The sequence below is a fragment of the Ceratotherium simum genome, chromosome 21 (genome assembly GCF_057802395.1).
Source record: "Ceratotherium simum simum isolate JZ-2026a chromosome 21, ASM5780239v1, whole genome shotgun sequence".
Lineage (NCBI taxonomy): Eukaryota > Metazoa > Chordata > Mammalia > Perissodactyla > Rhinocerotidae > Ceratotherium > Ceratotherium simum.
The window spans coordinates 540917-553193 of record NC_141920.1 but is presented as its reverse complement, the minus strand read 5'-3'; the positions used below and the strand labels follow the sequence as shown (position 1 = coordinate 553193).

General features: G+C 59.4%; 1 protein-coding gene across 4 annotated transcripts in view; it reads left to right on the top strand.

Moving 5' to 3' along the window:
* The window catches only part of RTEL1 (regulator of telomere elongation helicase 1), a 36470-nt gene that overhangs the window by 16678 nt on the left and 7515 nt on the right, over positions 1-12277 (top strand). For 3 of the 4 annotated variants that reach the window (XM_087444955.1, XM_087444953.1, XM_087444957.1), the window contains exons 11-21: positions 1986-2024; positions 2092-2170; positions 3174-3271; positions 3892-3947; positions 8486-8560; positions 8955-9036; positions 11094-11226; positions 11335-11448; positions 11509-11567; positions 11744-11829; positions 11990-12067. In XM_087444955.1, coding sequence (XP_087301081.1) covers positions 1986-2024; positions 2092-2170; positions 3174-3271; positions 3892-3947; positions 8486-8560; positions 8955-9036; positions 11094-11226; positions 11335-11448; positions 11509-11567; positions 11744-11829; positions 11990-12067 — 899 coding nt within the window. The remainder of the gene's footprint in view (positions 1-1985; positions 2025-2091; positions 2171-3173; positions 3272-3891; positions 3948-8485; positions 8561-8954; positions 9037-11093; positions 11227-11334; positions 11449-11508; positions 11568-11743; positions 11830-11989; positions 12068-12277) is intronic. The other variant, XM_087444956.1, reaches the window with a different exon arrangement.

Sequence of the window (12277 nt, the reverse complement as noted above, 5' to 3'; positions counted from 1 at the left end):
GTGCAACTATGACATACAACTATCTACTGGGGCTTTGGGGAAAAAAAGGAGGAGGATTGGCAATAGATGTTAGCTCAGAGCCAGTCTTCCTCAGCAAAAAGAGGAAGATTGGCATGGATGTTAGCTCAGGGCTGATCTTCCTCTCACACACACACACAAAAAAAGTGCTGTTTTCATCACATCCTATCAAGTGTCCATACTGTCAACTCAGCATGACTGATGACTCTTGGTGTCGACCTTGATCCCCTCGTTGAGGTCATCTTTATCAGGGTCTTCATAGGGACTCTGACCCTCCTTTTCACTCTGTCGTCCTTCAGAGGAGGTCACACCTAAGGAGTGGGGGTTATTCACCTAGGTGTCAATCTCATGACTGTGCATTAGGCAGCGGTTGTTTAGAAATGACACCAACAACACAAGCACTGAAAGAAAAAATAGATAAATTGGACATCATCAAAATTAAAAACTTGTGTGCTTCAGAAAACACCATCAAGAAAGCAAAAGACAACCCACAGGAGAAATTTTTTGCAAATCGTGTATCTGATAAGAAGTTTGTATCTAAAACGTGTAAGAAACTCTTATAACTCAAGAAAAAGATAACCCAATTAAAAATGGGCAAATTATATAAATAGACATTTTTTCAAAGAAGATGTACAAATATGCACATGAACACACATCATTAGTCATCAGGGAAATGCAAGTTCAAACCACAATGAGATACCACTTCATACCTAGGAGGATGGTTATCATCAACAAGATGGACGATGACGAGAGTTGACGAGGACGTGGAGCAGCTGGAACTTGCGTACATCATGGTGGGAACATGAAATGGTGCAGCTCCTTTGGAAAGCAGGCATTTCCTCAAAAAGTTAAAATAGAGTTCCCATGTGCATTAGTCTGCTCGGGCTGCCTTAACACAATACCACAGAGCAAGTGACTTCAACAGCACAGACTTATCCTCTCCCCGTTCTGGAGGCTGCAAGTCCGATGTCAAGGTCCCAGCAGGGGTTTCTCCTGGGTCCTCTCTCCCTGGCATGTAGACGGTCAGGCCCACCGTGGCCCTCGCTGGACTCCCGTGGTGGTGTGTTTTTCTCATCAGGAGGCACGCGGCCATGTGTTTGCTCTCTATTTTTGTAACGCTGTTACGCTCAGTGCCTAGATCCATTAGTTACTGGGGGATTGTGAGATGGGGACGTGCTGGCTCCATCGTTGAATTTATCAGGAATGGTTTCATAAAGATGCTCTTCGTCTCATCTGCTGTTTGGTGATACCATTCTTATAGGAAAGGCAGGAAAAATGCTTGGTTTTTTTTTTTCCCTTTATTTTCCTCATTTTCAAATTTGGGAGTTTGAATTTATTCCCGACTTATTATTGGTCCCTTGTCACCCTCAGGAGGGGAGTAGTTTCTAATGTCACCAGCGGGCGTGTGTATTTAAATACATGACAGTTTAAGTCCACTGAAGTCTTGTCATTATTGAACTCAGGTGTCCTGTCTTCAGCTGTTGTCTTGTAGGCTGCATCCTTTTGACGTGGCCTGGTAGTCGTTGCTGGGGAGTCAGGATGTTCCACACTCGTCCATGCTTTTCCTGCCCCAGAGCTGGAGTCAGCCCGTCTCCAGGAAGGCCTGGTTTCTTTTAACGGGACATGGTATCTCAAGACCCACAATGCGGGCACTGGGACGCTCTCTGTCACTCTATTGGTCGTTGTCCTAGGTCTCCAGTGGACAGAGCTAGGAAGTGTGTCCACATGTGCATGTTCACATGTGTCTCTAAAGGTGAGACGCCCTGTGAGCTCACCCTGCTGCTTCCGGGTCAAGTTCAGGCTCTACAGATTGCAGAGCCTTGTCCCCTTCCTCTATCTCCTTTCCTCCACGCCGCAGCCACTCTGAAAATGGGCAGGAGCCCAACAGGTGGGAGGCTGGTTCTTCAGGAGACAGTTGGTAGCATTGGATGATGTAGACGTGCATTTGCTGCTTTTCTCTCGCCCAGGGCTGAACATGGAGCTGGAAGACATCGCAAAGCTCAAGAGTAAGTGCCTCCTTCCCCTCCTGCTCTCGCGGGCAGGACCTGCCCCTGACCACCCCTTGCCCCGCAGTGATCCTGCTTCGCCTGGAGGGGGCCATCGATGCTGTCGAGCTGCCTGGAGATGACAGTGGCGTCACCAAGCCAGGGAGGTGAGGGACCAGGAACTGGCCCCTTGACCCTAGGCCCTGCCTGGTGTTGAGAGGGACAGGGGGTATCCGGGGCTGTCCTTGTACCCGGTGAGTGTCGCCAGCTTCACACACCAGTGAGGTCTGTTCCAGTTTGGGAGGCCCAGGAGGGGCTGCCAGCTTTTCATTTGATGGTTGAGGGTATTGGGACCACATGCTCCTTGGCTCCACCCAGGGCTGAGTCCTCCTGGTCCAGCCCTTGGTTTGCAATGCAGTCGCCTCTTGGAATGAAGCACCTGTTTCTGTGTGCATCTTCTGTTAGGACGAGAAGTGCAGTCTTATCCGCCACCTCTTTAGGCCTCCAGTCCTCCCAGAATGTTCTGAGTGTTCCACAAGCCTCCAATCTTCTCAGCGGCCCGGGGCAGCGGGGTTTATTTCCTGTAGGCAGATGAAGGATTCTGGCTGGTGCACAGCTGACAGCTGTGCTGGGATCCAGGCCTGGGTTTCTCAAAGTGTGGAATGTTTTGGAATGTTCTGGAGCACTGGGCTGCCTGCCTTCTCCCTGAGCCCCTGCTCTGCTGTGCTCAGAGCCTTACAGGACCCCTAGTTGGCCCCCTGGTGAGCCAAGCTCCTGAGCCTGCCCCACGCCGACCACCCACCATAGTGCCCAGACCTGCAGGGCTCACCCTGGTCCTCCTGCAGCTCCTGCTGCCCTCCCTCCCATCTCTTTTCAAAGCTGCTCTTTGGGGACCCTGCCCACAGCCACCACCTCAGGGAGGCCCTGATGACCCTATCCAAGGCCTGAGCCCTGGGACTCCGCCCTTTCCTTGGTAGGCGGGTCTTGAGCAGGCAGCTCTCCTCCCCACCCGGGATCCTGAGGGCAGAGTCCTCTCACCTCCAGGCTTGGCCTCCTCTAGAGGACTCAGCTTGTTTCTGATTGAAGGAAACTTAAAAGGCAGTTGGCCGTTAGGTTACCAAAACTCAGCCTGGTCTCTGGCCGGGCCTGAGCCTCCTCTCTCCTCGGCAGCTATATCTTTGAGCTGTTTGCTGAAGCCCAGATCACATTTCAGACCAAGGGCTGCATCCTGGACTCCCTGGACCAGATCATCCAGCACCTGGCAGGACGTGAGTCCCTGCCTGCCCTTTGCCCCTGCCTTAAACTCCCTCCTGGCCTTGACTCAAGGTCGCAGCCTGCTGCACCTAAGGAGCAGGAATTTGGCCTCCAGAATTCCTTTCCTGTTGAGACATTAGTGACATTTGACCAGCACGGCCAGCTTTGCCATTTCCCCATCAGCCCCTTTAAAGGAGAGCAACAAGGGGCCTAGGTGAGTCAGTGAGCTGTGGGTCCCACCGGCCGCTCCCCCAAACGCCCCCCGCCACGTCCCATGTCCACTCAGAGGGTTTCCATGGGACCACTTCCCAGAGGCTGCGCTGCAGAGCCCGCTTCTGCTGGGCGGGGCCTTGTCCTCACCGTGGACACTGGCCTTGCTTCGCTCCTGGGCGCTGGAGCGTGGCCAAGCAGCCCCAGCCTTATTTGGCCACAGAGTCTCTTTTCTCGTCACACTGACCCCTGGAATTGCACTGTGAAGAGCCGGCAGGCTGCCCTCTGGGGGCTTGCCCCACAGCCCACACCGGGTGGAGGCGGAGCTTGGTGGCATGAGCTGAGCTGGCTCATGGCTCCCGAGGCCGAGGGTCTGGTGCCTCCCCTGATGGCGGCGGATGGTCAGTGCCTGCTGCTCCCACAGGTGCGGGGCTATTCACCAACACGGCGGGATTGCAGAAACTCGCGGACATCATCCAGGTAAGGACCAGCCTTCGAGGAGGACGTGGCCTCTCCTTTCCTGATGGGAGTTGGGGTGCGTGGAGTGGCTAATGGTTCCAGACTTGGAGGTAGGACAAAGGCGCCGACACCACGTGCTTCACATCAGCAACCCCTTAGGCTCCTTTCCTCTCATCCTGAACACACCCTGGGGCATCTGGGGGAGCTGGCCATGCTGGGCTGCTCTCAGCCAGTTATGTCCAGGGTGGGTGCTTGAGGGCCAGGGCTGTGGGGGCATGGGGGCCCGGTGGGGTGAGGGCCTGGCAGGGTCCTGCTGGGTTTCAGACAGGCCCAGCGGCTTCCCGGCATGCTGCCGTCCCATTTTCTCAAGTTTTTTCCGGAAACAGCTTCTCAGAGGAAAGTCAGTGTGAGCCCATCACAGAGTTGGGGGTGTAGAGTGTCCCCCGACCCCATGTTCACAGAGTGGGGAGTGTAGACTGTCCCCCCAACCCTGTCTTCATGGAGTGGGGAGTGTAGACTGTCCCCTGACCCTGTGTTCACGGAGTGGGGGGTGTAGACGGTACCTCCAACTCTCTGTTCACAGAGTGGGGGGTGTAGACTGTCCCCCGACCCCATGTTCAAAGACTGGGGGTGTAGACTGTCCCCCGACCCCATGTTCACAGAGTGGAGGGTGTAGACTGTCCCCCCGATCCCATGTTCACGGGGGGGGGGTGTAGATTGTCCCCCCAACCCCATACTCACAAAAGGGGGGTGGAGACTGTCCTCTTGACCCTGTGTTCACAGAATCGGGGTACAGACTCTGTTCCTCCGACCGCATGTCTGGGCTAGCCACGCCCAGAGAGATGTTCATACATCTGGGCTGTCCAGGCGATGCCCGTGAGTTAGGTGGGGCCTGTGGGGCTGGCGTGTGGAGTCAGTGGGCGTGGTCAGCACAGCCCCCGAGCCAGGCCAGCCTCACTCTGGGCTCTGGGATCTGCTTTGGGGTGGGGTGGGGGCAGCCGCAGGGGTGGCTGAGCTCCTCCTTTGCCACATGCAGACCCAACCTTTCCCTGCCCAGGCCACAGTGGGGACGTCACAGGCCTCAGGGCTGCTGGACACGCCCCTTCCTGCCCCTCACAGTGTTGACCTTGGGCCCAGCTGAGCCATTTCCTCAGCTCAAGTGGATGGGCCAGGGCCCATTTCCCTCTGTTGGGAGGCTGCCCGGCTGGCTGCTGAGGGCCAGCGCTGTTTTCAGGCGCTTGGGCCCCTCTCGCACCTCGCTAGGCCTTTCTAAAAAGGACCCTCAGTGGCTGTGGGTCCTTGGTGAAACCGAGGCACAGGAGGCCCCATGCCACGTGGTGCTGTGTGCGCCGCCTCCTGGGCACTTCTGCCCACACTGCACGTCCAGGCCAGGTGGCCGGGGCACTCGAGGTTGCAGGGCCTGCTGGGGGCGCGTCTGGCTGTGTGTGGCCTCAAGGGGTCAAGGGCCCTGGGTCCACACCCAGCCTTGTTCACAGTGTGGCTGCTCTGTGTCCGTGCTGCTGGACACGGGAGGTCTGGTGATGGGTGGGTGGGTGGGGAGGAGCCAGGAGGGGTGAAGCTGCAGCCCAGGGAGAGCCAGGTGCGGTTTCTCCTCACAGACCAGGTGCAGACCCTGGGCCAGGGGCCTGGGCTCCAGCCGCCTGCCCACAGCCTGCTCTGGCCTTCACCCCCGGGAGCTCAGTCTCCTCGTCTGTGGAGTAGGGCCGGGCTGAAAAGCAGTGAGTTACACGGCGGGAGGAATGTTCCAATGCATTGTGCTGGAGGGCCAGGCTCTGCCCCAGTGTCCTCCCAGCACTTCTCTGAGGGGGCAGCTGGTGTCCACGACCTGGCGTGACTGCTGGGTCTCTGAGTAGCCCCGACCCCTCTGTCTGCAGTTCCCAGCTGCGCTTGCTGCCCTGTCTTGGGGCTCCTGCCCCTGCCAGGTGGGCCTATCCCTCCAGGCCACCCTCTGCTGGTTCTCCCCGCTGCTCCCCTCACGGGTCCCTGCAGATGAGCAGGCCAGTGCGCCAGCGGCCGCTGTCCCCTGCCCAGGTGCCTCGGCCCTGAGGCGGCCCCACAGCGCTCCATCCCAGGCCTGCGCAGCCCCCTCCCTCTCTGGATGCCCATTTATGGAGCAGGTTTCTCCCCTCCAGGTTCTCTGGAGCCCAAACACCACTCACCCCATTGGTTTGGAATTTCCTTTGACTGCATCCCCTGCCTGCCTGGGGTTGCCTGCGGGCCGGATTCGCATGTGGCCTGTCTCCTGCAGCTGGAGGAAGAAGTGTGACCGGGCAGCTGCTCATCCCACAGCTGATTCCTGGGCACCCGCAGGTGCTGGCGTGGGGCAGCCCTGTGGGAACACAGGTGTGCTGGGCGAATGTAGACAGGGTCACAGTATGCTCTGGCCGGGCCTCGTGGAGTGGTGGGCTGGCCAGACAGGCAGCCTGTGGTGAATACACGAGAAGCTCAGGGCTGCAGCTCGAGACCCCCAGCCAGGCTGGAGAGACTGCATTTCTTCAAACTCACAGCCCCTGTTTGTGTAAGAGAGAGAGTCTTCCAGGAGGACAACACAGGACTTGGGACAGGGCGCAGGCGGAGACGGAGGGAGCCCCTGCGATGGCGTGAGACCCGCTCGTCTGCTGAACTGGCCCCGATGGGAAGCTGGCGGTCCCGGCTGCTGTGGTGCCACACATGCTGCCCTGCGTGGCCTGGCCGCAGTTCCAGTGGGCATCAGGCAGGACGAGGTGCCTGCCGAGCCACACAGACAGTGCTGCGTGTAGAGGAGGGCAGACAGCAGTGACAGGTGCTGCCGGGGAGGTCACTGCTGGGTGAGGAAGCTGGCCGTCGTCTAAACTCCGCCCATCCCTCGTGGCGGCCTCTGGCTCTGTGGTGAAGTCCAGCGTGTATTTCCGTCCCTGCAGGTGGATACTTGGTAAATGCAAGGCCAGGCATTTGGCCGCCTGGGCAGTGCAAATGGCTTTTGAAGCTCCTGTCACTTTCAGTGCTCATTGCGGGCCACACCATCCGTGGGCCACACTCCGGGCAGCGCCGTGCACCCACGCGCGCATGGACATGGTGTGCTACAGCCGCCTCCAGGCTGTGCCCGGTGCTGCACTGCACTCTCCCACCTGCGTGCCTCGGGGTGTCCCAGCCGCGCTGCCAGGTGCCCACTTTCCTCCACCGCGGGGGTTCTTAGGACTCGGGGTATCAGTCCATGCAAAGGGCACACACTTCCACTGTCTCCTCCGGTCTTCTGTTTTTGTGAAGGGCTTGGGGGGATGAGGCTTTGAATTGTCGGCTCACGTTTCTCCTGCTCCCTCATGCCTGAGGCGGCCTGAGGCTCCGGCCCACGGTGATAACCTGCTCCTCTGCTTTCACAACATGGAGCAGAGGGATGCAGCTTCTGCTGTAGCTTCTGACCCAGCTGATGTCTCCTGAGAGTGATGTGAGGGCAGATGTGATTTCATTTTTCCCAACACAATAAACCAGTTGGTGAGTGTCGCTGACACACAGCCGGCCCCCAACTCTACCGCATGGGCGCCTGCTCCGTCGGCTCGTTTGCTGCTCGGGTTCATTTGCGATGGTTTGTGAGGGGTTTTGATACCAGCCAGAACAAATTCCTCCTCATGGTTCCTTTAAAATGTGTGTTGGCATTTTCTCCTCGGGTGAATTTCAGAGTCAGCTTGTTCACATTGTGAGAATCCTGTGGTTTTGACCAGGATGTAGTGGACTTCTCGGTTATTTTGGGGAGAGCCAGCAACTTGATGATACAACAGTGTCTCTCTCCAGACCGCCCAGGTCTCTGTGTTCTCCAGGGAGGTTGTACCGTCTGCGTTCTAGAGGAAGTGAAGTGTGTTTCTCCATTTATTTCCAGTTTCGTGTACTTTCTGTTGCTATTATGACAGGGGTCTTTTTAACCCCTCAGTGCTTCTAGTAAGAAACCTATTGTTTTCATCTGTTGGTCTTGTATGAAGCTATCTTATTAAATTTTCCTTTTAGTTCTAGAAGTTTCTCACTGGGTTTTCTTGGATTTTCTAAGTAGATAGTTGTATTGTTTGTAACATCCAGTGCTTTGTACCTTCTTCCCCAGTGTTGGTCCTTCTTTGCTTTTTCTTGGCTTGTTGCATTGGCTAAGAGTCCAATTCTGTTTGTTTGACTTAGGGATCCTGTTACTTATGGGAGTAAACTAGGTTCCCCTCCCCCGGCTCCCTAACCCAGCCCCTGGGGGTCAGAGGGGAGAGGACAGCTGCTCCCTGGGCTTGGTCCCTGTGAGGACATGTGGACCAGCTGCCAAGGACAGGGCTCTGCAGGGTGGCTGCATCTCCAGTGTGGTAGGGTCCTCAAGGGGAGGGGACAGGCCCGGTGAGCTCGTGCCCCTTGGCCTGGAGCTCCTCGCCGGGGATGCTGTCGGCTCAAAGGCAGGGACAGGTCAAGGTGATGCCCTGAGCGTCCACCTGTCTTTCTGTGTGTGGGGGTGACTTGGCAGGAGCGGCAACCTCTGGTGTGTCCCGTGTGACCGGCGTGTCCTGCTGACTTTATCCCTCACCTTTGCCTTCCAGATCGTGTTCAGCATGGACCCTGCCGAGGGTGGCCCCAGGTCCATGGTGGGGCCAGGCATCTCTCAGTCCTACAAGGTGGGGGCCACCTCTAGATATGGGGCTCCCAGGTGGGGGTCTCAGCCCTACAACGTGGGGGCCACCTCTGGATGCGGGGCTCCCAGGTTGGAGTCTCAGCCCTGCAAGGTGGGGGCCGCCTCTGGATGCAGGGCTCCCAGATGGGGGTCTCAGCCCTACAAGGTGGGAGCCGCCTCTGGATGCGGGGCTCCCGGGTGGGGGTCTCAGCCCTACAAGGTGGGGGCCGCCTCTGGATGCGGGGCTCCCGGGTGGGGGTCTCAGCCCTACAAGGTGGGGGCCGCCTCTGGATGCGGGGCTCCCGGGTGGGGGTCTCAGCCCTACAAGGTGGGGGCCGCCTCCATGACACAGGGCTGTCGCGCTGGGCCTCAGGACACCTGTCCATTTGCCCCTCCAGGTGCACATCCACCCTGACACCAGTCACCAGAGGACGGCTCAGCGGTCAGATGTCTGGAGCACCACAGCGGCCGGAAAGCAAGGTGCAGATCCTCAGGGGCCAGGACACGCTCCCCTGCTTGACCTCAGTGTGGCGCCACGACCAGCTGTGGGTCTTCTGGCGGCTATTGGTCCAGGCTGACTTCTCTGAGTCCAGCCCTCTCCAAGTGACTTCTCCATTCACCCTCTGAAAGTCAGAGCTGTCAGAGCTAGAAAGACCTCAGAGGAGGCCCGATGGCACAAGGCCTCCCCAGGGTCGCTCCATGGGTGTCCGCCAAGCCAGGCCACGGCCAGGCTTCCTGCCCCCCTGCTGACGTTTCCGTAAGAGGTTGGCCCACAGCTCCCCTGACAGCACACAGGATGGCCCCGGCACGTCCACGTCAGCACAGACGTGCTGCTTTCATGCTTCATCCAACCCAGCGGACACACTCGGGGCAGGCTCGGGCCGAGGCCACTCCTCAGGCCTTAGGGTCGCGTCTGAGGGGCCCGCTGGCCAATGGTCACTCAAGTCCCTCTGGTGCCGGCCCTGTTGCTCTGACACCCGCTGTGAGCTCAGGCCAGCCCTGTGTTCTGGAGCTGGGGACACTCGAGGACAGGATCTGAGCCAGGCACACTGTGGCTGTTGTGTGGGGCCGGCCTGTCCTGGCCGAGGTGCATGTGCCTGTGGTGTCTGGCCCTGGCTGCCCCAGGCAGAGCTTATTACCCCTCTCAACTCGGCCTTTTGGGTGGGGTCTGCAGCCCAACACATCCAGGCAAGCCCCTAGCCCTGCCAGCACACCCCCTTCTAGACTCTCCAGGCCCTCTTTGAGCCCTGCCCTTCCTCCGGCTGCCGTCCCCACGGAGCTGAGAGGGAAAGAAGGGCTGGGAGCGTGGGCAAGTGAGCACTGAGCAAGAGGCCCGCAGTGTGCCCTCAGCAGGTCACTCAGCCTCTGAGCAGGAAGGGGCTTCCGTGAGAGTTGGGGAGACCAGTGCTCCCCTCACATGGCATTCATGTGGTCACAGGAGGCAGTCTGTGCCTTGGGCCAGGGCCCAATGTCTCCCTCCACATCCGCCGCCTCTCCCTGTGGGGCCAGGGGTTAACGCTGGTGGGGTGTGCAGGTACTGAGGGTAAGTGGGGTGTGGTACCCCTGTGTTCCGTGTTCCTCTGAGAGCATGTGAATTCTCAGAAATAGCCACTCCCTGGGGTGGGTGTTTATAGGAAATTAGTTCATCTTTGGCCTTACTGGGAAGCTAGGGGGGTGTATGAGCAAGGGGTCAGGTGGGGGCGGGGGCCTGGGCCTTGCCTGGAGAAGCCCGTGCTCTGGGGTCCCTAGGCCCCTCGTTGCAGGCCTGGCCCGGGACAATGCAGGCTGCTGCCACTGCCGCGGTCCTCCCCTCAGAGAGCAGATCCCATCCTGAAGGTGGAAATGGCTTCTCTGGCTCCAGAAAGGAGTTTGTTCTTTTCTGGAGAAGTCCCTGCTGAGCTGTGACCTAGTCTTGACTTTAGAGTCATTCCACTTGTGCTGTTTGAATTTCCTAAGCTTCCAGTGCGGCTGGGAGCGAGTAGGAAGCAGGCATGTCTGCCCCGTTGGGGCCGTGCCCTGGTGTCCTCCCTGCACGGCCAGGCACTTGTAGGAGCTGCCCACTCCCTGTGAATGTGGCCTCATTGGCTGTGGCGTCACTGCGGGCTTCCTGCCTCCTGGGGACATGGGCTTGTGCCCCCTCTTGCATAGTCCTGCCTGAGCATTGGGGGCTGGGCTCTGGTCCTTCCCCAAGTGTGCTTTGGCCGGGGCTCATCTGCTCTTTGCTCCCTGAGCCTCGCGGCAGTCTCTGGAAGTCTGGGGTTGGGGTTGGCTGGCCTCTATGGAGGTGACCCTAGCATCTGCCACGGGGCCTGTTCTGGGTCTGCTTCCTGCTCCCGGGACCCCTTAGGGGAGGACCCCTGCTTGCACACTCAGCTCAGGGCTCAGGCAGGCCTCCTCGATCAGACATGTGCATGTGGGCCACGGGGCCCAGCAGCTGCCTGTGGAAGAGAGACGCGAGGATCGCGGTCGGGGAGGCCGCCATGAGGCCTCTCTGTGGGGTGTCCCCGCATCCCGGCCTCATGCTCGTCACCCCTCAGGGAAGGTGCTCAGCTACTGGTGCTTCAGCCCAGGTCACAGCATGCGTGAGCTGATCCGCCAGGGTGTCCGCACCCTCATCCTCACCAGCGGCACGCTGGCCCCCGTGTCCTCCTTCGCCCTGGAGATGCAGATGTAAGGGTTGCCCTGTGCTCCCGGGGTCCCAAGGTCACCCCCCCTGCCTTGGGCCGGGGGTTCAGGACCTCACGGGGGCCACTCCTGCCTCCCTCTCACCGCCTCCAGCCCTTTCCCAGTCTGCCTGGAGAACCCACACGTCATCGACAAGCACCAGATCTGGGTGGGAGTCGTCCCCAAAGGCCCAGACGGAGCCCAGCTGAGCTCCGCATTTGACAAACGGTAGGGGCCTGGTGGGCAGGGAGGGGCGGGCGGAGAGCACTGGGACCCTCATGGCAGCAGCCTCCTGACTTTGTGCAGGTTCTCTGACACATGCTTGGCCTCCCTGGGGAAGGCGCTAGGTGAGTGTCCCTCGGAGCCCTTTGCCCTGGGCTGGCCCATCCTGGGCCCCCGCCCCATTCCGTGGCATCTGGGGAGCCCTCTCTTGCCCTCCAGCCATGGTCCCTGCCCTCCCTGGGGAGCCGGGGGGCCCTGCGCGGATGCCCCTTCCCGCTGACCAAGGTTGCGGCACTTCCAGGCAACATCGCCCGTGTGGTCCCCCATGGGCTCCTGGTCTTCTTCCCTTCCTACCCCGTCATGGAGAAGAGCCTGGAGTTCTGGCGGGTGCGTCTCTCCTCCGCATGTCCTCCTGGGGGTGGGAGAGGAGCCCCAAACGTCCAAGTGTCGGGCAGGGCCTTTGAGCTGGCAAAGGTGGCTGCAGAGCCGCCCTCAGCCTGCCAGATCTGCCCGCTTGACGGCATCCTCACCCCACCTCCTCCCACAGGCCCGGGACTTGGCCAGGAAGCTGGAGGCCCTGAAGCCTGTGTTTGTGGAGCCGAGGCGCAAAGGCGGCTTGTCAGAGGTCCGAGCTCACTGGGCTCCACTGCCTCTCAGCTGCTCCAGGCTGGCCGCGTCCCTGACCAGGGGCTCTGGCCAGCTCCAGGCTGTGTGCCTGGCTGAGGTCTTGCCTGGCCTGGCACGTCGCCTTTTAGAAAGTTTGGGCATGGGGGCCGATAGCAGCAGGCCCTCGCGTCTGAGGGGCTGGCAGGGAAGCGGGGCTCCCTTGACCCCA